The sequence below is a fragment of the Cimex lectularius genome, unplaced genomic scaffold (assembly GCF_000648675.2).
Source record: "Cimex lectularius strain Harlan isolate CLEC.00 unplaced genomic scaffold, Clec_2.1 scaffold135, whole genome shotgun sequence".
Lineage (NCBI taxonomy): Eukaryota > Metazoa > Arthropoda > Insecta > Hemiptera > Cimicidae > Cimex > Cimex lectularius.
This window is the reverse complement of record NW_019392793.1, coordinates 397,775-423,487: the sequence shown is the minus strand read 5'-3', so window position 1 is coordinate 423,487 and position 25,713 is coordinate 397,775. Positions and strand designations below refer to the sequence as shown.

Genomic DNA, 25,713 nt, shown 5'->3' with positions numbered 1-25,713 from the left:
CCCTGTCCGCCAGTCTACCCCAGTCAGCAGCCCAAGATATCCCCAGCCTGATGATCTCTTCAGCCACCATACGGGGGAATCTGGAGTGGTCCATTCGGAGCACCTTAACCAAATAACGACCGTTCAAAGTCAACGTGAATAGAAAGACTGGGTGAAGGCCGGTTTCAATGTGCAGTATGTAAACTGGAGTGTAGTTTGGGAGACTGAACAGTTTTCGTATGAAGAACCATAGCACCCTCTCCACCTCCACGAATTCCTCTGATCCCCATACTTGTGCAGCATAGCACAGAATTGAGCGTGAGACCGCGTTAAAGATATGCAGCTTAGCCTTTAGCGGGATCTGGGGCTGCATCATTGCTCCTCTCCAAACAGAATTAAGGGCAAACTTGGCCGAACTCGATTTCTCCGAGAAGTGGGGTTTCCAAGAAAGTTGAGAAGTCAGTTGTACTCCTAGGTATGTATAACGATTTACCACTTCTATATCCTGACCTTTGTATTTTCAACGCTCTTTAGAGCCAAGCCTACGTCCCCTGCGGAAAACAACTATCTTCGACTTTTCCAGATTTACCCTAATTTACCCTTTGAGATGTTATGCGACCCATTTTTCTTTTACTCCCCAACGTTGTTAATAATTGAATTGATTCATTTTCCCTTGGCCCGCTTTTTTCCTCCTAACAGGACTTCGGCGTAATTCCACGCGAAGGGTTGAAATTGTTACCACGATTCCCACTCACTAAGGTCGAAAATCTACCAGGGCCTGGTTGAAACGTCCGTCGAATTTGAAAAATAAACAAGTCTATCAATATTCACGTTAATAGCCTGACCTTTTCGCATTAGGGAGTGGTCAGGAGGAAAACGGAAAACGGGAGCGAAACTCAGGGTAATGGTGCTTGTCCTGTAATGGGATGGTTCTCGGAATAACAACAGCCCGACTCCAAAGCACTTGTAGCGCTTCTATTATGCTATTATTACCTATTGTTTTCATTTTTGCTTGGTAATAATTGTATTGCAGAAAAATGAAAATATACTATTTAATACCCTAGCCTTTTTTTATTTCCGCGCAAAGGGTAATTTTGTGGGAAAAAATTATAACATTTCTCATTGTATAAGTCAGTAATGATTAAATCATACACTGCCTGGCGAAAAATTCCATGCAATTGATTTTTTCATTTTTTCGACAAAAGAAAATTCTGCCCTTAATTTGTCTCATTGTTTTTACCAATAAATATGTTTATACTGTTTTAAATTGGGATTATCAATTAGAGGTAAACACACTTAATCCTTAGACCAAAACAAGGATAAAGGATCTTTCAATGTTTACTTTTTACGGAATTTAAAATGGTTATTAAGTCTCATTTGAATTTTGAAGCAATAAATTGTTTAGTTTTCATCTTTGTTTTCTTAATTTCAATTTTTAAACTGCTGAGTATGTTACGCGATGTGTGGCACCTGATGATGCGGCTATTGCCATCGGAGTTCGGTACGAAACACTGAGAGGACGTTTTTTGACTTTGAGAATTTTGCGAAACCGGCATCTTAGGCCTCTTTCAGACGGGGCGACTAGTTGAACCGACGGGTGCCAAGGAGTGAAACCAAGTAGCAAAATGTTTGGGAATCGGTTGGCCTCTTTCAGACGAGGCGGTTAGGTTGATTCAACTAAGTTGCCCGGTCAACTAGTTTACTGCCTTGTGAAGACAGTAGTTCGAGCGATTCATCAGTTCCATGAAGTTCGAGGTGTCAAAATTTCTGAACGCACTGCTCGAAGAAGATTCAGTTTGGACTGATGGCTTTTAGCCCCGAAAGAGGACCAGAATTGACCAGAACAAACAGAGTTGCACGGCACCCATTTGCTCGAGAACACAGCCATTGGTCTTTGGACGATTGGTCTGCTGTACTTTTTACAGGTGAGTGCAAATTTGCTCTACTATCTCCAGATGGTCGTGAAAGAGGGTGGAGAAGGCGAAATGAAAGGTATGAAGCCTTTATTTTTCCCAAAGCCAACCTTTCCAACATAGCTCAGTGATGGTGTCGGCTGGAATTTCAATGGAGAGTCGCACAGAGTTGGTTGTTCGTGGAGGGTCTTTGACGGCCACTCGCTATGTGGATGAAATTTTGCACTGCCTATTCTCGATGAAATCAGCGACAATCCTATTCAAATGCACGATAATGCCCGTCCACATGTCGTTTGCATAGAACAAACGTACCTTCAGAAGCTTAACATCAGGGTCTTAACCTGGCCAGCCCGTTCTCCAGACCATGAACCCCATCGAACATTTATGGGATAGCCTCAAACGATGAATAAGAGCACGTCCATCACTTCCCAATATACTTCACGATCTTGAAAGGACTTTCCGAGAAGAATGGGCTAACCTCCTGCTAAGAGACATTTCCAGACAGGTGGAAAGTATGCCGAGATGTAATTAAGGCAAGAAGAAGAAATATGCGATATTGAAATGTCAATTAAAAATCTAAAACAAAATTAAAACAAATTTTATTTGTCCGTCTTTTTGTTCATTTTCCTTAGCAATTTACAGCTTTTTTAAAAACTTTTTAAGACAAAGACTCAATTATTAAACGCTAAAATAACCTGAAACGTTGATTAATATATAAAAATATACACAAATCAAATTATATTAAAAGTGGGCGGAATTTTTTGCCTGTCAGTGTATTATGGTTGTTATCTAAGGACAATCCTTGGTTACTGAACGTTGTTTGGCGAAACAAGGATAAAATGGGATTGCTTTTACTTTCTCGAGAAAGAGAGTCAAATCTCCAAGGCGGATTAATTATGAGTGAAGAGGAGAGACAACAATGAACAATCGAGTCTACATTTTGCAACGATTGTTTCGTTCTTCGGTAAAGAGGCTCGTCGTCCGGGGACGTACGGACGGAACTAAAGTGAATTCAACGGCAGCGCTTTCTCATTAAAGGTGGAGGACGTTCACCTTCACGTTCGAGCAAATTGACCCGGGATTCGTGAGAGATCTTTCACCGAAACAAAAGAAACACATAAGAGATTTCATTATATGCAACAATAAGGAAAGAGATGACTTTTTCATTTCAAATTAAAGAGAGCGTCGATCCAGGCTAAGGATTCCGACATAATAAACTTTGAACGAGTTTTAAGACGTGTAATTTAATCATCTTTTGAATTTACCAACGTACGAATATGTACAATATTTCGAGAGTTTTCGTTGCATGTGAGTAAGATTAAAAAAGAAAAGAAACGAAGATTAAAAAGACCCCGAGACTTAATCCATCAAACAACAAACAACACTACACCCCCACGACCGCCACAGCCTGGTAATTAAAATTTCACTCCACAGAACCAAACACTGAGGATTCCGATATACCGAAACACGTCTGCACCAATAAAAAATCAACGAGGATAGGCAGACCAAAAATGAAAGGTAACTATGAAACAATAGGTTTATCAGCAGACCAAGAAAAGAACTCTCACACAACTATTTCTTTTATTAGAAAAAAAGACAAGTATATGTACAAGGAAAAGGAGAATAGTTGCACTTGATGGTCGGTCCGGGTGCAAAGGGAAAATCAGAAACAAATGTACAATCACGCAAAGGCACAACATTTTCAGTCAGTCAGACGATTTCTGCTATCGTAATGAGATTTTTGTTTATTGTTCGAGTTTACGACGTTGTTATTGTTCACAGTGGTATACGAATTTTGCTGGAGCATGGCTGTTTGTCGACACCAACAGTTTTATTTTCAATGAACCGAGTATTTTTGAACGGGCGTAATTTTATCAAACGACCTGGGAAAAATCATCGTTAAATATAAAAAGTTAAACTGTGTTTCGAAGATGAAATTACAAGTTTCCCCGTTGGTGGGGGCGGACTCACCCCCCTGAGAGAATATTATGCATTAGTGTTCCCGGATTCTTTTCAAGAAGATCAATTTTTTGACAAAGATGGACAAGGTTGACATTTATTAAATCTGCCTGATAAATTCGCAAATTTATTACATCGGGCAAGTTATAACAGGGCTTTCAGAATAAACGTCGATACCGGTTGAGTGAGAATTAAATAAAAAATTGTATTTTTTCCGAAGGCAAATCAATTATCGAAATTGTTGTCGTTTAGAAATCAGTAATAGATTAGTTTAAAATGAGAAATTCGTTTAACACACATCTATTGATCTGTTCAATTTCATATTTCATCCAAATTAAATTTATGAATATTTTTTAATTTATGGAGGGACTATTTAAAAAAAATTAATTTAAAAAATCTTAGCAGATATTAGCACAGGGTTAGGTGATATGTGTATCCGTATATTCTCGCTGTTTTACGACGTTCTTTTTCTCAATGGTATACAAATTTTGCTTGAATAGGGCACTTTGTCGACACCGTGGCCCAATCGTTTTATTTTCAATGAACCAAATATTTTTGAACGCTTGAATAGGGCACTTTGTCGACACCGTGGCCCAATCGTTTTATTTTCAATGAACCAAATATTTTTGAACGGGTGTAATTTTATCAAACTAGCTGGACAAAATCATCATGAAATCTAAAACGTTAAATTGGGTTTAAAAAATCTTGGCAGATATTATCAAAGGGGTAGGTGATTGGGTATCCGCATATTCTCGGTTTTTTACTTTTTGGGCTTACATTAAATGTTTATTTTATTTTTATGCTCGTCTCTTTACTTTTACTGTGCTCGTAAAGACGAAAAGCTTCAATGAAATGATAAACAGCGAGATCGGTCCGACGATAGGTTATGTAAAATCTGTTGTCACTAGTTTATCTTTCCGTGGCTATTTAGCCACCCATCAAGCACCTTTTTACTTTATGTCGTCCCTCAGTAGTGTTTCATTTCTCAGTTGCAGTATTTATTCTACGGGAAGGGTTTAAATAAATAAATATTTTAGCCGTAAAAAGTCTGGCCCTTTGAGGAAGGCGTCGAGCGGGTAAGGACGACAGAGAAATATTGCGGTGAAGCCGATTGAGGGATTCTGGCTCGGGACGGTATGCGGTGTCGGTAGCGGAGGGAAAATGCGGATTTAGCCGGAATAATCCAAATATATTATACATGGAACATTAGGACAAGAATTTTCTTATCCGTCCGTTTAAGACAAGCTATCAGGCCAGTTTTTATATTCCGGGGGGTGCCGGAGATGAACATAAAACCGGAAACATCTCCGTCCTCTTTTCCGGAGGCTAAGAATATTTCGGCCTTTTTTGAAAGGTCCTCTTGGGGTTGCCGGAGAGGGAGGAAAACTCGGACGTGATCGTGAAAGATTGAAGGCGATGAAAAACTTGTGCCAAACCACGGTCGGAGCTTTCTCCAGAGGCTGGCACTGGGATTCTAGTAGCCAATGCTTCCCAATTTTATTTCACTTTCACAATGAAACTTTTTCTTTTAAGTTACGAGTTGGCTTCGAGTCCTTAGGTGGCATAAGCGTGTAACGAGTTTTTATTCTCCATTGCCTGAGAAAATTACAACCCGTCGTTATAGTCTTTATTACTTCATAAAAATGATATCTCGAGTTGAAGGAATGGCGTTTTATAACGTCTTTAAACCGATTTAAACAATCCGCGATAAGGAGTAGAAATAGATAGTCACATCCAACCCGGTGTAACAATTTTGCTTCATCAACAAAGGTGCATATGTTTACAAAATTCCCTAAAAAAACAATTTACAGGCATTTGCAGCATATAGTAGGGTACATTCGACGACTTCAGACCTCCAAGGTTGATAAGTTGGTATTCCTGGACAAGTATTTTGTTTAAGATTTGAATACCAATACCGAACAATAAAAGTGCTCAGTTTTTAGCGTTATCAACTAATACGATTAAACTCGACTTAATTGAACATCAATATTGTAAACGACAGGAAAATTAGTATTCTGTCCCAATTAGTACTTTTACGAGAACGCTCTCGATAGGGTTTATAACCGATATGGGATGTATTTCCCAAAGGAAATTGCTCCTCTGTGAAAATTAATTACATCGTCCAATTCTTATTAACTCTTTATACAATTAAGAATGGGAAAAGGTATGACATTAACCTAAAACAATATTAATCCATTTACGCGTTAGTGGTCAATTGACCAAGTTACTTCTTTCAATAAGTTATTCATTTTATGTAAGTCTTGGTTGAGATAAAAAAGTCAGTGTCATGAGCGGGATTCGAACCCACGACTTTCGGCTATATACGCTGCTGCTCTACCACTTGAGCTATCGTGACTTCGACCATCTTGGACACCAATTCACCATCTCAACCTACAACCGTTCGAATTTTTCCCTCTTTTTGCCATCTTCAAATGTCCTGTAATCACGATTGAATTCTCTGGGACTTATGAAGTGGCCACGGGGGGCTGATTATACGACATTTGAAGATGGCAAAAAGAGGGAAAATTCGAACGGCTGTAGGTTGTAATGGAGAGTTGGTCCGAGAGGATCGAAGTCTCTATAGCTCAAGTGGTAGAGCAGCGACGTATTTAGCTGAACGTCGTGGGTTCCAATCCCGCTCGTGACACTGACTTTTTTTTATCTCAACCAAGACCTTACATAGAAAAAATAATTAACTAAAATAATATATTATTTCTGTTTTGTTTTATAAACTTTAAACATATATTTTTGTTTTTACTGTCGAGAAAGAAAACTCTTTAAAATAGCCGAAATTCAACAAGTAAAAAGGGATGAAGAAGGGCCTAATTAAAAAACCATCCCGTACCCGCAGTTTCCTAAAATGTGATCCGACAGGCTGGTAGTACCAGAATAAAGGGGGAATAAAGTAATTAGAGGGGTTGATTACCTCGGTTTTTATTCATACAAATTTCAACCTTTTAATTATATAGTTCCGAGGTCAATAAACACCGACTTGTTAAGTTTTTTTTTCTTGGCAAGGTTTTTTTTTTTTTTTAAAGGCAGGTTGGGATAATCGATTCTTTGGGTGGTGATTTGTAAAACGGTGATGTTGCGTACAGAAGAGGGGCTATAAGGCCTTTGTGTCAAGGGTGTTTATCTAGGGAAGAAGGGTGTGAGGAGTGACTAAAAGCCGACCTAACCAAACATCCATGCGACTTCCTACTGTCATACCAAAGTGTAAAAAATGTCTTTTTTCCCTTTCATTACTGGCTCATTTTAACTTTATCGCCTGGATAAATAGAGAATATATTGCACCTTTTAAAAAAATGCTGTTTAATTTTAAATTCGCAGCTTTAAGTCTAATGTGAGACGTAACATTTCAATCGATATATATCTAAAGTATCGGGTTGTCCGGAAAATAATGCAGGATTTTAAGTTTTCATTAAAAAAAATCTATATAAAATATTCTGTTTACGTTTACAGGATTACTCATTTGTATGAATGTCAACACTTATTAATCCTCTTCCAAATGATATTGTTTGTTTACCTCTGTAGCATTCCGCTACTTGGAAATAATTCAGTCATCCTTATAATGTCAAAGCGAGAATTTCGTACGATTTTCTTTTACGAGTTTAAACTCGGCCGAAGCGGAGCCCAAACGGCTAGAAACATTAACCAAGTCTGGGGCGAGGGTTGTGTTAATGAGTGCACTGTGCAAAGGTGGTTTAAAAAATTTCGGGAGGGAGATTTCAGCCTTGAAGATGAAGAAGGTCGTGGAAGGCCTTCCTCTCTTAATGATGATGTTCTGCGATCAGTGGTGGAAGAAAACCCCAAAACAACTGTTCGAGAACTTGCAGAGCAACTCAAAGTCAGTAAAACGACGGTCGCTGACCACCTCAAGGCGATTGGAAAAGTGAAAAAACTCGAAAATTGGGTTCCACACTCATTAAACGATCGCCAAAAAATCAGCGCTTTGATGTTTGTGCATCACTTCTTTGTCGAAACAAAAATGACCCATTTCTGGCCAGAATTGTTACATGTGACGAAAAGTGGATTCTCTACGATAACACTAGACGTTCTGGACAGTGGCTCGACAAAGGAGAAGCTCCAAAGCCCCCAACTCATCAAAAAAAGGTAATGGTTACGGTATGGTGGGCTTCATTTGGTTTAATACACTACAGCTTCTTAAATCCTGGCGAAACCATCAATGCTGAATCATACTGTAACCAAATTAATACCATGCATCAGAAATTGGCAGTAATGAAGCCCTCTTTGGTCAATCGGAAAGGGCCCATTTTGTTGCATGACAACGCTCGACCACATGTGTCACGTGTAACGTCACAAAAATTATTGGAGCTTGGCTATGAAACTTTGCCTCACCCACCCTACTCTCCGGACCTCTCGCCTACTGACTACCATTTTTTTAGACACCTGGACCACTACTTACAACACATAATATTCAAAAATCAAACGGAACTGGAAAATGCATTTATTGACTTTATCAATTCTAAAAATTCTGAATTCTACTCAGACGGAATTAATAAGTTACCAACACGTTGGGAGAAATGTATTGAGAGTATGGGAAATTATTTTGATTAAAGAACATTGCTTTAAAGTAACTAGTTTCTTTTTTTTTGTTTAATACCAAAATCCTGCATTATTTTCCGGACAACCCAATACTACGGAAAAAGATCATGAACTAAGCCTCAAGAATTTGGCGATCGACAGGTTGGTAATGACGTGAAAGATGCTAATGATACAATGATATTATTAGAAAACGAATTAGTTTATTCGTCCATTTATTCTTGGCACAAGTCTGAACCTAACGAAAGAAGGAAAACTTCGTAATTGTATAAAATGCCCTTCCCATTTATCCCTCGTTTAACTTCAGAAACTTTAACTCCAATTTCACAATTTGAATTTTAGTTTTCCAAAGATTTGTTAACAATGAGTCGTATTTTTTTTAGGTACTAGGGAAATTGCCAAGTCTTCAACCTCTTTTTTTGGCCTTTATCAGGGCTCTGCAGAACATTAACAAAACACAAAATTGTTTTTGGAACCATAATTACATTATCGGAACCATAATTACATTATCATATGTTAGCTAAGTTCATGAAAAAAATGACAGATTAAGAGGCCACAAATATGACTGTGATGACCAAAACGGGCCATTTACACGGGTCTATCTAAACACAAATTTCAGTTGGGACACTCGGTTTAATCAACAATGTCAACTGACAAACATTAATGTTGAAAATTGTAGACATTGAACCAGTTCTTGGTAGAACAATAATAAAAGGAACAATTTAAAACACATTAAAAAGGCAACAATGCTTGCAATAATCAAGCGGACTTGATCTCAATTTATTGTAATATAATTAAATGATTATGATTGATATACAACTCTCAACCCCTTCCATAAGTGTAAGCTTATTAAATTTCAAGAATGAATTATTTATTGTTTTTACCTGCTTATAAGTAACAGGCTAACTCTTTTTAATGCCCCCCCCCCCCGTGAACCTTCATTGACCACAATATATAAAAAAATCTGTTGCTCCATACTTCTACACATAAGACGTACAAAAGAAGAAACATCCATCAACTACCTCCTTAACAGTACAAAGTTTCTGCTTAATTTTTTACCCGTATTGCTATGTAAATGCTGAATATTTTAGTCTGCTTTGCATTTCTGGCTATCAAGGAATTCTTAGCACATAAACGAATTCGGCTCATAAGCTTTTACATTGTTATCATTTTGTGTGGTGTTTAGTGACCGTTAGTTAAGGATTATTTGGAGATCGTGAGATGCGGTCTGTTGTGACGTAGGTTTTAGAAAAACAGTTTCTTTATCGTGCCAACGTTTCGATCTTTATTGAGATCATCTTCAGGGCCTGGGATTTAAAAACGTTGTTTAAATTGTACAAATACATTTTAATTAAATTTATATTAAATTCATTTTATTCGTATCCTAGATGTATTTTGTAAAATTTAAACAATGTTTATAAATCCCAGGCCCTGAAGATGATCTCAATAAAGATCGAAACGTTGGCACGATAAAGAAACTGTTTTTCTAAAACCTATGTCACACCAAACCGCATCTCACTATCTCCAAATAATCATTATTATCATTGTAATTAAACATTATAATTATAATTTATAATTCGACTAAACCCAGCAAAACATCCCTAGTATTTTCATAGCTGTACACCGTTGCAGCTATTTCTTGCTCGTGTCACTTTGAACCATTAGTACAGAAACCTATCAATAAAGATTGTACATAATACAAATGGACTTTTTTTAAATTAACAAAATTACCGATCCTACCGTCTGTTCTTTCTCTTATGATTTTATGACTTTTGCCAAAGAAACGATGATGTTTGCAGGTTATTCTAAGTACAATTCTAAGTAAAAACCTAACGAACATCCTTCTCACTTTCACAATGATAATTTCCCCATTAATTCCTGCCTACGTTAATCTTGAAGATTTACTAGATAAATCAATTCTTGATGATCAATCGATCAATTGTTATCAATGAACTCAACTCTTTGCAATTAAAAATTTCCTAATCTGATCTTCATAGATCATAATTTGAAAAAATACTAGGACAAAAAAGTACTTTTCACCCCGTGTATTTCTTTTCTGTGTATCGTTGAACGGTATGGGCACAGTATGTACGGTCGCCGATTCGATTTAAACCAACCAATAACAAACTGAATTATAAATAAAAACATCTGTGTTCATGTTTTATCTATTTAAAAATAAAAAAATACTATATCACAGATTTTGTTTTGACATCATACTTTTTGTATAAATACGAGAAACGACGGCATAACTAGGTCGGATTTATAACAATTGCTCAACCCGTTGTTTAGACCACAAACTCGGACTATTTCGGTTCGCTGTAAAATCCACACCACACGGTTCAAAGAGATACGAGAGTAAATTGAAACAAAAACAAAAATACCAAGACACCTAGAACCTTACTGAGATAGGTGGCAATAGGCCAAGTCGCCTCAACAAGACAATTTCTCATTCTGTCTTAAGCATCTCCTCCGCTGATTTATAAGCTTAACAGTTATAAGTTGTTATCTTTTATAATTAGTTAATAAAGAAGAATCCGAGGCGAGGTTTATTTCTTTGGACCGAGCCACTTTTATTTACAAACCAATTCAGTTTAAGGGTTTGTTCGGAGTGTAATTCCGGATGACTTATGTCCTTCTTAATTAGGACTGCTATAAATGTTAGAAAGAAAAACGCAGTAAAACACTGAACGAGAGCGAAATTGCGACTATTCGAGTCCATACTCTATGGCATTGACAACATAGACCATCAAGAGTATGGTATGATAAAAAAAAGGATACTAGGAAGGGGGTTGGTTTGTCCCCAGGCACTGAACCCTTTTGGCTTATTGTACCTTCCTAGTTCCTTAGTTCAGTGCAATAGACTCAATCCTTCTCCGTACAACCTTTACCATTCCTACCAAGAGTAAATCTCTTTTGCAATAACTTTATGAAGTCATAATAAGTTTACAACAGTGTCCTGTGCTCTGTTGTATGCTATGGTGCTCAAGGCATTATTTAGCTTCCAGGGCTATGGCGATTGGGAATTTCGAAGATTTTTTGTGAAGAAAATTACAATTTTTCTCCAAATTACATGCTAACCCTAGAATCCTGAGTCACCACGAAAAAGCTTTGTGCCGGGAGGCTGGGGCTGGAAGATAAATAATAGAGTCATATGTAATCTAGACATAGATGGGTCAACAACTAGTGATTTGATAATCGAAAAAGGCTAGTAATTATCATTTGGATTAATAGAAGTTTTGTTTATATTTTCTTAATAAATTTATGGTAAAGGAATTATTGTTTTGGTTTATTTAAGCTGGTCCTTTGTTCCCTTTGATTTTTTGGGTATAATCATCTACTTGAAACAAAGAGGAATCTAGGTTGTTGGCCCGTGACACCTGGTAGCAGAGCGAAAAATAATGCAAAAACTGCACAAAAAACCTATCACTTTTGTGTATTTTTTCCCGTTATTTCAATCTTTTGTGTGTGCATTGAATGGGGCATATGGTTATGAAGTAAAAAATAAATTAGAGAAAATAAATTTTTGCAAAAGATAAAGAAAGTTAATAAGCGAACTACGCAAAAACACGCTTATTTCCTGATACTAAGACTGAGCCTTTACATAGAGCTTCACACAATACATAACAATTTTTTTTAGGAGTGTTCGCAACAGCAGAGGTCATATAAACCCTGTGTTTTTCAAAAAAAGCCTATTTGTAAGTATGTCGGGTTCGAATGCAGGGCCGCTGGATTCGAACCCGGGACCTTTACCTTACGGTGATGAGCGCCGTGTCAACGCCTAAACCGTAGCGGCCACCGACGCCCCAATAACAATTATTTTCCGAGAAATCAACTATTGTGTTTATTCACTTTTGCTAGCAAATAGAATAACTTAAAGATAAAATAAAAATAACAATAAAAAATAAATAAATAAAAACTTGAAATAGAAGAATCTTTCGTACATTCTAAAGAGAAATAAATTATTAACAAGACCGATTAAAATGATGAGCCTAGACGAAGAAAAAAACACGGAACAAAATATTTGTGCTTCATGTAACTATGCCACTTGCAGTGATAGTTTGATAGTGTCATTGGTTCGAGAGAAATTCAGCCGGGCCACTAAAAAGGACACCCCGTATAGCCGATGTGTGAATGAAAAGGAAAAGAAAAAAGAATAGGAATTAAAAGAAAACTGATTACTTCTTGAGAACTAAAAGTGCCATAAAAAACACATTAAAAGTAATAATCTAGTGGTGACATTTATTGCATACTGAAAGCCACTCATATCTCACTCTACAGGAGGGCCGGCAAAGGATATTAGCGACGAAGATTTTTTTTTTATTGTAAAGATATTCCAGTATTTCAGGTCTGGAAATGAAACGCTTTCCAAACTAAGAGACCCGTAATTCTGAAAGTAGTGAGCAAACTCCAAGAAAGTGATACGAATCTTCCCTGGCATTACTGTTATAGATTTCATCGTATGGGTCATACAGTACCCAGGGTTGGAATTTCAAGTACAGCAATTCTCCTCTTAACATGAAAGGCCAACGAGAATCTTTGGGGTTAGGTTCCTAGGAAAGCAATAAGTGCTCATCGAAAATCGCCTTATACAATAAAATCTACCTATTACCTATCTATTTTTACCCACGTGATTTGCTAAATGCACGACATTAAAAATAAGCAGGAGAGTTTATTTAAAAAAAAAAGCAATTTATTATAAAGCAGTGTAGCTGTTTTTCATAATTTAATCTGACAACAAATTCATGTGGAAAGAGTCCAACTCTGCCAAATCTAAACTTTATGAATGTAAATATTTGACATTAACTCGCGTTTCTTATTTGATGCTCGCGACTTTAAATAACGACTGTCGTTAGCTATCTAGAAATTGCGCTCCTACAAGTCCATAACGTAGATATCACAATTTTTTTTTAAAGGAGGCTATTTCAACTACGAGGTTATATGAACCTCGAGGTGCCGGTGTTTTTGAAAAAAGCATATTTGTAATCGGGTTTGAATGCAGGGCCGCTGAATTCGATCCCGATTACAAAAAATGTGCTTTTTTTTCAAAAACACCGGCACCTCGAGGGTTCATATAACCTCGTAGTTGAACATACCCGAGACCTGGAATGATAAGCGCCGTGCCAACGCCTAAACCGTTGCGACCACCGACGCCCCTCATCATAATATGTTTAAAACGTCATGCGTACAAAGCGAGATGATTGTGATTTCAATGCTGGCATCATGAGATTACTATGATTTCAATCTGCTCTGAGATAATTGCCTCCGACCGAAGAAGGGTTGAATTCCACGTAGATAAACACCGGCGATCGAACTACTGATACGGCCGGGCCGTTGCCGGCATACGTGGGCATCATTGTTTCCGATCGCACATATCCTCGGTAAAGCCACCGTGGTTGATCGATAAACGAGGACCCTTTGGAAGGAAATGATCCGCCTCCCGAGTCCTTCGTCGACAGGGAGACAATTACTCGGAAAAGTACACCGCCCGGCCCCTCGGTTCTACAAAGCTACCCTAAATCGCGATTTAATGGGATTTTAAACGGTTTGAATTTTAAACCTGGATCAACCCTGGGAAGGAGAGGGCGGGACTTAAAATAAACTCGAGCCCTAACAAGGTTTCGCTAAATTGGAGCAAATTACCTTCACCCGTAATACAGCTAAGCTGTGCAAATTATTCAAACGAAACGCCCTCGCAATTGGGCGAATGAAATTTTTGTTATTATTTCCATTTCGACGGAGACATTACAAGTTATCTCAGGACAGATGCCTATAGATTTGCGAATGACCATAATAAATGCAGTATAGGACATTAAAAATGATAAACGGCCTAGTATCAATGCTACAAACGTCGAAGAAGTCATTAATTGGGCAACGACGGTATGGCAACGCCGTTGGGACTTAAGTACCAAGGGATGCCATACAAACGAGAAATTGTCTAGCATAAGAGAAAGAACGAAAATGAAGCACATATCAGTTGACCATTTCATATCGCAAGCGATAATTGGTCATGGAGACTCCTCAGCAAAATTTTTCTCATTTCGTCTTAAGGAAGACCCATCGTGTTCATGTGGAGCACCTCAAGAGACGGCTTGTCATAAGCTCATTATCTGCACAAATTTTGATACGCTAAGACGTAATTGGAAAAGCGAAGCTGAAAGAGGAGTAGTGTTCACATTAAAAAACATGTTTGGCACAGAGAAAAATTTTCTAGCTACAAAAGCATTTATTTACAGAATCATGGAACAAAAAGGGTGGCACCCAAACAATCGCGAGGGATAAATATGTTTTTCGCTGGAGTGCGTAATAGCTATGAACAAATTGTGATTCTGTGTTCCCACGTCCCGACCAAGAGGGCTACACGCTTAAGAGTGACAAAGTTCCGGAGGAGCGGAAAAGACCGCTTAGGCAGATCCATTTGGCCGAGTAAAGATAGATCCTGATAGAGCCCTTTGGGCGAAGGTGCATGAAGAAAAAATACCTAGCAGGTTATTAGTTCCATAAAAGTTATAGCATGTCCAGCATCCATTTTTCCAGTTATGTATTTAAAAAATTAAAAAATCTAAAACAATAAAAGCTAAAAGAAAAGCGCTCCTTCTTAACTGTTATCACATGGAAGAAATCCGGTTTCGGATAGCTAAACTTCAGATTATTAATATTAAACCCATATATTTCGTGGTCCGATTGACCAAATAACTTCTGTCCATTAATTAATCTTTTTAGGTAAGGTTTCAGCTGAAATGAGCTAGTGTCACGAGCGGGATTCGAACCCACGACCTTCGGCTCAATACGCCGCTGCTCTAATCACTTGAGCACAGAACACCAGTCAAAATTATTGTATGAGATTTTTATATGTACAACTGACCGGTAGAGGAATATATCATGAATCAAAACTGTTTTAATAAAAAACAAACAATTTATCTTGAATCTTACGGATCCGAAGTAGCAAAAAGGTACTCCCTAAGTCATTAAATAACCCAATCGGTTTAATGCTGCTAACGAAGTTCCGATTAGAAGAAGATCCTAAGGTTTTTTCTTAAGGAATGCCCAAGACCTGCTTTTTAAGATTAAACCTCTTTCCGAATTGCCTTGGAAAAAAACCCTCTCTAGTTGAATTCGCCCCATAAATATAAATAGGCCTTCCTCAAAGGGGCGAGAAAAAATAAAAGCTCGATTAGTCAAGGGACTTAAGGTTGCGGGAAGAACCTTTTGCGGTCGCCATTTCTCCACCGGTGAAAGGTTTTTGCTCATGGAACCCGAAAAACCAGTGCCCTTCTTCTATCCTGCCCATGGGGGGGGGGCTTAGAGCTCTATGAGCAAAAATCGATTTATTTCCTATGATGTGGGATACTAGTCGGTTCATAAATTGACCCACGCAGACCATCTCGTAAATTAACCAGCGGTACACCACATGCAATAAACCTAATAATGATCATAACTTATAACACCCACATGTCATAACACAATATTAATTCTCTCTTCACCTTTAGTTCACAATCAACTAAAAATTTATTTTATTTTAAAATAAGTAATATCTCGAGTTTGTTTCTCTTCTCAAATGACAGCAATTCAGCTTTGTCTCCTGTGGGGTACCGGTACGTTTGCTCTGAAAGAGGTATTTCCAGGGAGGTCGGTACGGTTTTCATTCTTTTGTATATAGGTATTTTATAATGATATGCCCTATCCTTTTTTTCTCCCTCACGCGACGCAATATTCGGTCTGCAAACCGACTTCGGGGCAAACAATGAGATATGGGTAAAATGAAATTCTGAATTCTGCCCAATGCTTTCATGAAAAGGGCAAAATAAATTATAATCGAGGTTGCTCCTCTTCATAAAGCCAGCCATTTCAGGAAACTATGTTAACGAATCCTTCATAACAATTAATTTTTTTATTTGAATTTTTTCGTTAACAGGGAAATTACATTTTCTGATAAACTTAGAAATATATTTTACAGACGTACAATGACTGCAGTATTGGAACGTAATCCCGGCGATAAGGGCTGATAAGATCAACCCGCAGATCATCCGACAAACAGCCATAATCGGATTAAACATCATTTACACAACACCGCGTTGAGAAACCGTTCCTCAAATTCGGAACCGACAAACTTACATATTACTCAAATCCCTTTTCTCATAAATGGTCAAAGGCAAGACTAAGTTTCGGAACTTGATGATGTTTCATGGCGAAGTTTCTCTAATCATAAGGCTTGTGATGATCAGAAAGCAGTGGAAGGCCGACGAGGACGGAAGACCGAGTTTAATCATTAATTGAAAATAATACGCCTTAAACTACTCACACCATGTTACAAAAAGAGATAAAATGTTAAGCAAGTGTATTTTCTCATTTCTAAGAGACCCATGTTCGTTTTTCTTTTCTTTAAAAAAAGAAAGGATGACATGTATTCTGTATAAATAATACCGTTGGAAAGAAAGGAAAGTTTATACTTTCCCCAAAACGTCGTATTTCAAAGAAAATTTCTTTGCATACGCTGCACAAGGGCCGTAGACCTTTTATAAGGGAATGGATAATTGTCCAGGCTCTTAAATCTGTATTTTTATTTTTTCTAGGTTGGTCATAAAAGGAAATATAATTGGTATAATACTGTTGGGAGAGACCACCTTTAACGGTTTACCATGGGGGTGATTATCAGGAATATTCTAAATTTGCGTTATCTAGGTTTTACTATGATAAATAGATTGGAAACGTGAGGAACTTGGGATTCTGTCTAACTTAAAAGAGGTACAATTAGAGTAGCATGGAAAAGACTTTTAAAATGTCCATTGACCAGAACTATAAAAATTAACTGTTCAACCATAACCTAGACGAATCCTAGAAGAGTTATTTTTGTGCGAAGAACTGTCAGAAGAATGGCGTAATAATGCATATTTCTTTTAATATGTAGATGTATAATTGGGGGAGTGTAATATACTGCGCTCTTTAAGCGCTTTTATGTCCCCCGTTTCTGTGCTTATAGCTGTTGAGTTCTAGTTCATCAAGGAACTTGATTAGCAGGTCAGGTTTCAGTAGTTGGAGTTATACGTTTTAGATCCCAAAACACTGCGGGCAAATGTTGCGCCACGGTTTGTAGGTGTGTGGATGTTTCCTCTGCTTCTCTGCAGAATCTGCACGTGCCGTGTTATGCCAATCTTTCTCAGATGCCCATCCTGTGTCCTGTTAGGATTCGAAATTCTCCCGCTTCCTTTGATGCAATCTGTTGTTTCTTTCGTTCCAAAATTGGCTAGAAGATTCTTCGATTGTTTGTTCAATGAGTTTCAACTGTTTCCTCATTTTCATTTTGTCCTTTTGTTTAAGTTATTCATTGACAGGGCGAATTCCTATGAGACAGAAAGGGTCCGGAGCTATCAGCGGTATGACAGCCCCCTTTTCTAGCAAGGGCGTTCGCTTTCTCGTAGTCCTTTAATCTCTGGGAACCAACACAGGGGTGACTATTTTGAATATCTAAATTTAGTTTTGCAATTCAGCACCACCCTTGAGCTAATTATGTTTGAACCTAGTACTTTGATGGCTGCTTGGCCATCTGACATGATAGCAATATTCTTGTTTTGTACTCTTTGTTCAGATTGAACTTGGTACATCTCTCAATTGTACGGACTTCCTGGAAGATACTGGTATATTTTCCTACGGATTCTTAGAATTTGCTTCCATTCCGTACTTCTCTATCCTCGTACCTTCCTGCGTTTTAGATAGGTCAGTGCACCAGCGAGGTTCTCAACGGAGGGATTTCTCTCTCTTTCATATTTTGTTTGGGTACTTGAGTTTATTTCAACTCAAACGTCATTTTCATGCCGTCTCTTGGGGCAATGAGTATCGGATGTTCCTTCATTAGGCCGTTACTATTTGTACGTTTTAGTTTTAGCACGTTGGAAGTTTCTCTTTGATGATGTTAATAATTGTTTTCTATGCCGCCCTCATCATCATATGGTTGAGGGGGGGTTTAACCTCAATATTTTCTCCATACCAGCTGTGGGACGTGTTCTCATCGTTCCCATTTATAAACGCATGCGCGTCATTTTCATGAGTTCTCTCCGTTTTACTTTATCGGTCCAGGCTATTGCACCATATTTGCGGATAGGATCACCATCTTATAAACTGGACAGACTACCCGATGAGTTTCCACAGCCGTAGCGCAGAAAACTGTCGACAACATCGGTACACACGCTGACTTTCTGGAATCTATTTTTTTGCTGAAGTATGAGAGGGCTTACTGCACTCCAGTACCAAACTATGCTCCGCTTATCTGGTCTGTCGGTGATAAAGACGATGAGAATTTTGATTACAAGTATGCCTGGATTGTCTACATCCAGAACATGGTTTCTGGCCTGCATTCTCAAGTTTTTCCTGCTATTCTTCTGCACATCTAATTCACCTCTTTTAACAATGGAACACGTCCGTATTTTTGAATTTCCCTACGTAGAACGGTTAGCAAAAGAGGGCTAAAAAACGACTGACATCATAATCAGGTTAACCAAATAGTCCTAATGCGGTAAAAGGGAAGAAAGAAAAAGAGGTGAAAATCACCTTATTTACAGAATCATGTTAATTGTCAGCGAGACTAAGTGTTAAACTCGGGTAAATCACCGGTCATTGTAACAAATTTTGAGAGGGGTCGATATATAATAGGCGTTGCAAAAACGGCCCCCTCAAGGTTTACTTAGCTAAATGGCTTCCGCGGCCGGTTCATCACTCGACGCGCTATCTTCAATTCATAAATCATAAAAAATGGTCCGTTAATGTGATGAGGCCACGTCATGGAATTCAATTCCATTTAGAAAGAAGGGCAACCGTAATCTGTTTACGGCCGTACGGCCACACCCATTTCTAATTGCGTTACAACGTGGACATGCAGACCCCGATCACGAAAGACAATGGAAATGCACTCTAACTAGTTCTTATAAATAAATATTGTTAAATGGAAGGGGAAAATGACAAAATTGACAGACCTGTTTGGCAAGGAAGTTTGTAAGTAAGGCATCGTACTTCGAATCCCCACTCACCTGGAATTAAAAAAAAAAATAATACATTTCATAGCAATGAATACATTTTTTAAAAACATATATAGAACTGTTTTATATACAAATTTTTTTTATGTATACATCGTGATTACGATAAGGAAATGAAAATAATACGAAATAAGGTTTGGGTCGTAGGAAACGTGAGCATTCGCTGCTCTTCCCTTGCCACATTTCCTTCCGCACGTCTTCACTTTCCTTGTTAAATTTCGCATTATTCCGTCGCATCGTCGACAGAATAACACCCTTGTCGAAATAGTCAACTTAAATGAATCTGTTTAACCGTTCCGGGTTGTTTTTAACTCCTGCGGTCCTGTTTAAGTCATTATCATTAAGAACAGTAAAGATAAATGTGTGGTGTTTAGTGACCGTTAGTTAATGATTTTTTGGAGATCGTGAGATGGTCCACTATTACTAATAATACTACATCAAATCTATCAAATACAGACAAACCAACATACCTTTCCATGCCATTCATTCACAGCCTATCAAATAAATTAAACACTTTTCGCTCTTCCGATAACTTTAAAATAGCTTTCAAAAACTATAAAACAATTCACACACTTTTTTCCAAAATTTCCAAAATCCCACATCAGTAACAAATAAATCTGTCGTAATTTACAAAATCAATTGTTTAAATTGTCCGGCAACTTACTTCGGTATTACATCCAATATCTGGATAAGGGAGTAAAGCAACAGATCTAAGATTGCAAAAAACCAAAGAATCCTACTCCACTGGCTACCAACCATTTTCAACACCAACACAATTTCGACAAAATATTACACACAGAACAAAACAAACATAAACGTAACTTTTTAGAAATGGTTTACAACAGAGATAAGTAAAATATCAATTACAGAACAGACCCATGTAAACTCAGTCGAACTACTCTAATATCATTACTCAAATTCAATTCGATAACATACATATATCATCACATTACATAAAACATATAAAACATAAACAATCATCACATTCCACACATCAAACATTTCTACATAGTCCAATTCTTCAACAATTTGGCTTTTCTTTCCCTAATTATCCCCGTCTATATAATCCTGAAAAAATAATCAGGCCGAACCATTACTCATTTTTTCCAATTATCGGCTCCTTTCACCTCAAGAAGCAAACTCCTCATATAAAAATGTCTTTGTAACCCGATTTCCTTCCCCACCTATTCAAAATCCAACGTTTTTAACATAAAACATCAATATCCCACTGGCACTCTCAACACGAAAACAAACACTTTGAGTGAGTACAAATACAATGATTGAATCTAAAATTTCTAGCATGTATAAATTCATTTTTTCACATCCTACATGCATTTGTATAATTTAAACTATGTTTATAAATCCCAGGGCCTGAAGAAGATCTCAATATTAAAGACCGAAACGTTGGCACGATAAAGAAAAAGTTTTTCTAAAACCTACGTCACACCCGACATCTCACGATCTCCTAATAATCAGTAAAGATAAAGAGGAAAAAAACGATAGTTGGAATTGTATAAACAAAAGTTTTTTGTGGGGGGCTCTTTTGAACAGGGATAAGAACCTTATTGATTTTGGCGCATCTGTATCATTAGTCATTCCACCTGGCCAATTGGATTCAAAAGGGGCAAAATGACAGCACCCCTTTGTTCTTATTGTATAAGGCAATCCCCTTTTGAATCATTGCCACTGAGAAGAGTGAGGTTTATCAAAGGGTTTTCAAGATTTTGATGAACTACAAAACGAAGTTCACTTGGGTTTGACTGAACAATGGGCAAATTAAGGGGTTAAAAAATCACTGGTTGTATGGATGAAATTACTTTCTTTCAGATAAAAATAATTTCGTAGAAAGAATAAGTGTACACAATTGGAAAGCGTAATAAAATAACATCCGTGGAACGATATGAGGAATAGCGTTATAACGAATTCGAGGGGCGGAAGAAGTTATTGCGAGGTATACAAAACCTCGAAAACGGAAAAAGGATGTCAAGAGGCGATTTAAAATAAGACTTGATGTGGATGTCAATATTTTTACTACCTTCGGTGAAAACAACTGAAAAGGAGTGGAAACATTTTCTCATAAAGAAAAAGGAATACGCTCCTGTCAGATCGTATGATTACTCACGTTTTTGCTTATTGTAAACCCCTTGGATCGTTACTTTGCACCTTCGGCGTTCGGCAAAAACCGTGGAAAACCATTCGGAATAACCACCCTTGAAAATCGGCGGGGTTGGGAATGGGTGTTCTCGATAAGAGGGTTCCGAAACCGGGTTTTTCGGGAAAGGTCTGACATGCGAAGCCGGCTGAAAAAAACAATGGGCTTTTCTGACATTCTAACCTATAAGAATTTGTCTGCCCCCTTCAATACTTAACTTCTCCCGTCGTATTTTATATGGGGGGAAATAACTGATATCCGCTGTCAAAAAAACCGAGAATAAACGTAAAACAGTGGAAAAGTAAAAATCGACATTCCGAGCATGTCTCATTAAATCATCATATCACCTAGCTGAATTTAAAAAAACAAACAAATCTTATGATTAAACGTGGTCTTTGAAGCCTTTGTTTGTAAGTTGCTGATGAAATTTACATTGACAACGATATTGTTCCAACCCAGGCCTGGAAATTATCACGCGAATTGCAATAACTCACTAATCGTATTTGTTACTAATCTCACGTGGGCTTTACACCTCAAGGCAGACTTAATCCTCTAAATCCAGGAAAATCCCTTTAATCTTGGCCACCTATCACACTTTTTCCTTAATACTAGCTCACACAGGCAGAATTATGATTCGGTTAGTACTATAGGGTGATGTTAGTATGCAATAGAAATGGCAATTTTTCTCGTGTGTACATAGCCACCTTTAGAGGCCTTCCTTTTTAGAGGCATTAAAAAAAGCAGAAAAATAAGAGAGGGTGTCCGTTTTAGTAAAGCGAGATACGAGAGGATGAAGCAGCAGCGATAATATAGACTATTGAGAAAACGAAAAATAAGAAAAGTTGCAAACAATCCAGGGGAGTGAAATATTAAAAGGAAAACGTGTTATGGGCGAGTGATAAGAGTTCGTCAGTACACATTTAATAAAAGAGACTTATATTTTCTGGGAGGAGATAAGTACAGGAGTTATTGAAAACGCCGGGGCATTCATCCTTCTTGTTGAAAATTAAATATGGCGCCGGTAAAAAAGCCCCACTGGATTTACTTTAAAAAACACAACTTTGACTTTGTACGACGAGATTAGACTGTAGGTCCCTTTTACAACTTTATAGAGATGGATAAATTCCTGGGATGGGTGATAAGGAGCTCTTTGAATATCAGGCCGCGAAAATCCTACAGTACCGCCTACCGGTATGTCAGCTATTGCTCGACAAACACGACCTCTCAAGATGGATGAAGAACCTCAAGAATGCCTCAAAGGAGATTTGTAGAGCGAACGACACGCCTTGAGATGATTCAACAATGGTTTTAAAAACTATATTGTTTCATCTCATCATGTCTGTCTGTTGGAATAAATTAAGTTTGAATAGAGAGAGGGAGGGAGAGAGAGAGGGGGTGAGGGAGAGAAAGAGAGAGAGAGAAAGCGGGTGAGAGAGAGAGAGAGAGAGAGAGAGAGAGAGAGATAGAGAGAGAGAGAGAGAGAGAGGTCACTGGTAGGATGAAATCACCAATAATTTTGACGAGAGAAGAAGGTCAAGTGGAATAATTAACCGAACACGTTTGTAGATTGTCTTCAGTTTAAGAATAATTCATGGGTGTTATTTGAATCAAACGTCCCTTAGCAAGATCAGAGAGTTTGGGATATACAATAAAGTGTATTTTGGAAAAAAACATCTCGACACGAATCCTACGTGGTCATTTATCAGTTCCCATGCCACTTTACTTGTACCATCGGCACAAAAAAACCGTGTCGCGACGCCCCGTGATGTACCCGGGGGCGGATTTAGCCACTGCTAATATTAGAAGACACTGAATACCAAAATACACGATGCGTGAGTCATTAGCAAAGAATTCGTACGGATTGGGAGACGCCCAAATGGAATAATTTTCGCGGGTTTAACTCTTTCAGGTGTCGCCGAATTATCAAAAAGATATGACGACCTGGCCCTCGCCCAAATGACTTATCTGGGATTCGGAAACGGCTTAATGAGTTAATCCATTTGACCTCACACGTCTGGCTTATATGCTCCCTTCTTACAAGCTTTCCCTAGGTACAAAGGTAGTACAAGTGCCACAGGGGCCGCACCCGTAAAAAAATATTCAGATCCATTATATTTAACGGTCTGGTTGGCCAAACTACTTCTTTCAATTATAATTAACCTTTTTACGTAAGGTTTTGGTTGAAATGAAAAAGCTAGTGCCACGAGCCTTTCTCTCAATACGCCGCTGCTCTAACCACGTGAGAATGACTTCAATCCACTCGGACACCAACTCCCCATCTCAACCTGTAACCTTTCAGATTTTCCTTCCTTTTTGTCCAAATTAGGAATAACAAGTTGTAATAAAAGTAATTCTCCGTTAAGGAGAAGTGTTAATGGCAAAAAGGGATTATAATGATTGGATTTTTTTTTTAAATTGGAAAGCCAAAAAATAAATCAAGATCCACCTGTCCTCGATATAACGACCAAAACCAGTCTTTTTTGGTGAGCGTTTTTATTTCGGTTCGAAAATTATAAAATAAAATATGCAAATAAAGGATGTTATTATTATTACAATACCGAGACTAATGGTAAACAAAGCGAATAAGTGGACCGAAGATCAACAAGCTTTTATGATTATTTAATTTTTTCCCCCGAAGATATTCAGCTACGAGCGGGGTGCCAGTATTTAATAAAAAGCCCAGTATTCGAACCCGGGACCTTACCTTACACTGATGAGCGCCATGTCTACGCCCCCCCCCTTTTAACATTTATTTTATACCATTGACGTTCATGTCTATTGCGTCTCACAGGGAAACACTTTTTTTACTTTTTTAATTTAATTTTTCCAATTTGGAGTAGGCCAACACGATAATCGAAATAACTTTTAATATTACGCCTCCAAGCCTTAACAAGGAACTGTTTATCTTTCGAATGTCCGTCCTGCAGGGACGAATTTTCCGGGCGCATGAGTAGTAAGCCCAGATGGAAAAATTGTGCATTCGACCGTCAAAAACGGGCGGAATGCGGGGTCAAAAGCAATCGAGGACGGAAAGGAAAGACGAGGAAGGGAAATAGAGTTCGGAGAAATTTTAGACGGCTTCATTCTCCAGTTATCAAGACCCGGGGCGCAATGCACCTCTTTTTAATCTATACTTTTCTCTCTTTACAACGGCTTTCAACGTTGAAGGGGTTGCAAAAGGATTTTCATCCTCCTTAGGATTGGTATTTTGACATAAAAAGGTCGAACAGGGGGGCGACGGACGTTGATATTTGAGAATTTCACCCCCTTCGACCTTTTACTCTCTATCACGCGCAGTAAAGGGCACAAATTAACTCTCCCCCGCTATAAAAACACAAACCAAAATTTTCATTCATTCTTCAAAAAAGGTAATAATTTTCCCAAGGAGTTTATCATATGGGGCGCCTTATTATGCTATAATGCCCGGAGGCGCAAGCAAGATATATTGGAAAATCATGTGTCTCGACTTTCAATTTGATTTATATTTAAAAAAAGTACAAAAATTGACATGTTCAATAATTGGTCGTTGGTAATGATCAACAAAAGATTAGGTAGGTTTAGGGTTGTGTTGGGAGGTCACCACTGTATGTTTGGGCGGTATGAAGGATTATAAGGGTGGTGCGTTGTACAGAGTTTGAGCTAGTTGAATGGCTTAGAAGGAGAGCTTGAAATGGAATTGTTTTTGGAACAGCCCGTCACGAATGGGATGTTTAGGTCTTTGTGGATAGTTTAGTACTTTAGAAGAGAAGGGAACATTGAAGGTACTAAGGAGGACTTTTGATTGAAAGGAATGGATTTTTTGGATGTTGGATGGTTTGGCTGAACCCACAGCTCGACTCCTTCAAACCCGTCTGTGTATTATTAGTTTGTTGTGAATTTGGGTACAAATAGGCGTATGGGCTGTCCGTATCTTCGGATCAGTTCTTGTCCGCTTTGTTTTGTGTATGTTCCACGTAAGAAGTCTGCTGTCCAAGTAAAACCCAAGGTAGCGGCGGGTTTGATTGGATGGAGAATTACACACTGTATATGTATGATGGTGGGCATGCTTGCTTCTCTAAAGAGTGAACGTCACGTGCCGGTTCTTTCGTTGATAAGCTACCGAATGCAGTCGGTAAAGAAGTCT

At 38.1% G+C, this 25,713-nt stretch overlaps 1 protein-coding gene across 15 annotated transcripts in view; it reads right to left on the bottom strand.

Moving 5' to 3' along the window:
- The window catches only part of LOC106663606 (pumilio homolog 2), a 342,434-nt gene that overhangs the window by 16,740 nt on the left and 299,981 nt on the right, over positions 1-25,713 (bottom strand). For 13 of the 15 annotated variants that reach the window (XM_014388529.2, XM_014388533.2, XM_024227910.1 and 10 more), the window contains one exon: positions 19,379-19,432. The exons of the other annotated variants lie outside the window; for them this stretch is intronic. In XM_014388529.2, the coding sequence (XP_014244015.1) occupies positions 19,379-19,432 (54 nt within the window). The remainder of the gene's footprint in view (positions 1-19,378; positions 19,433-25,713) is intronic. 15 annotated transcript variants of the gene reach the window in all.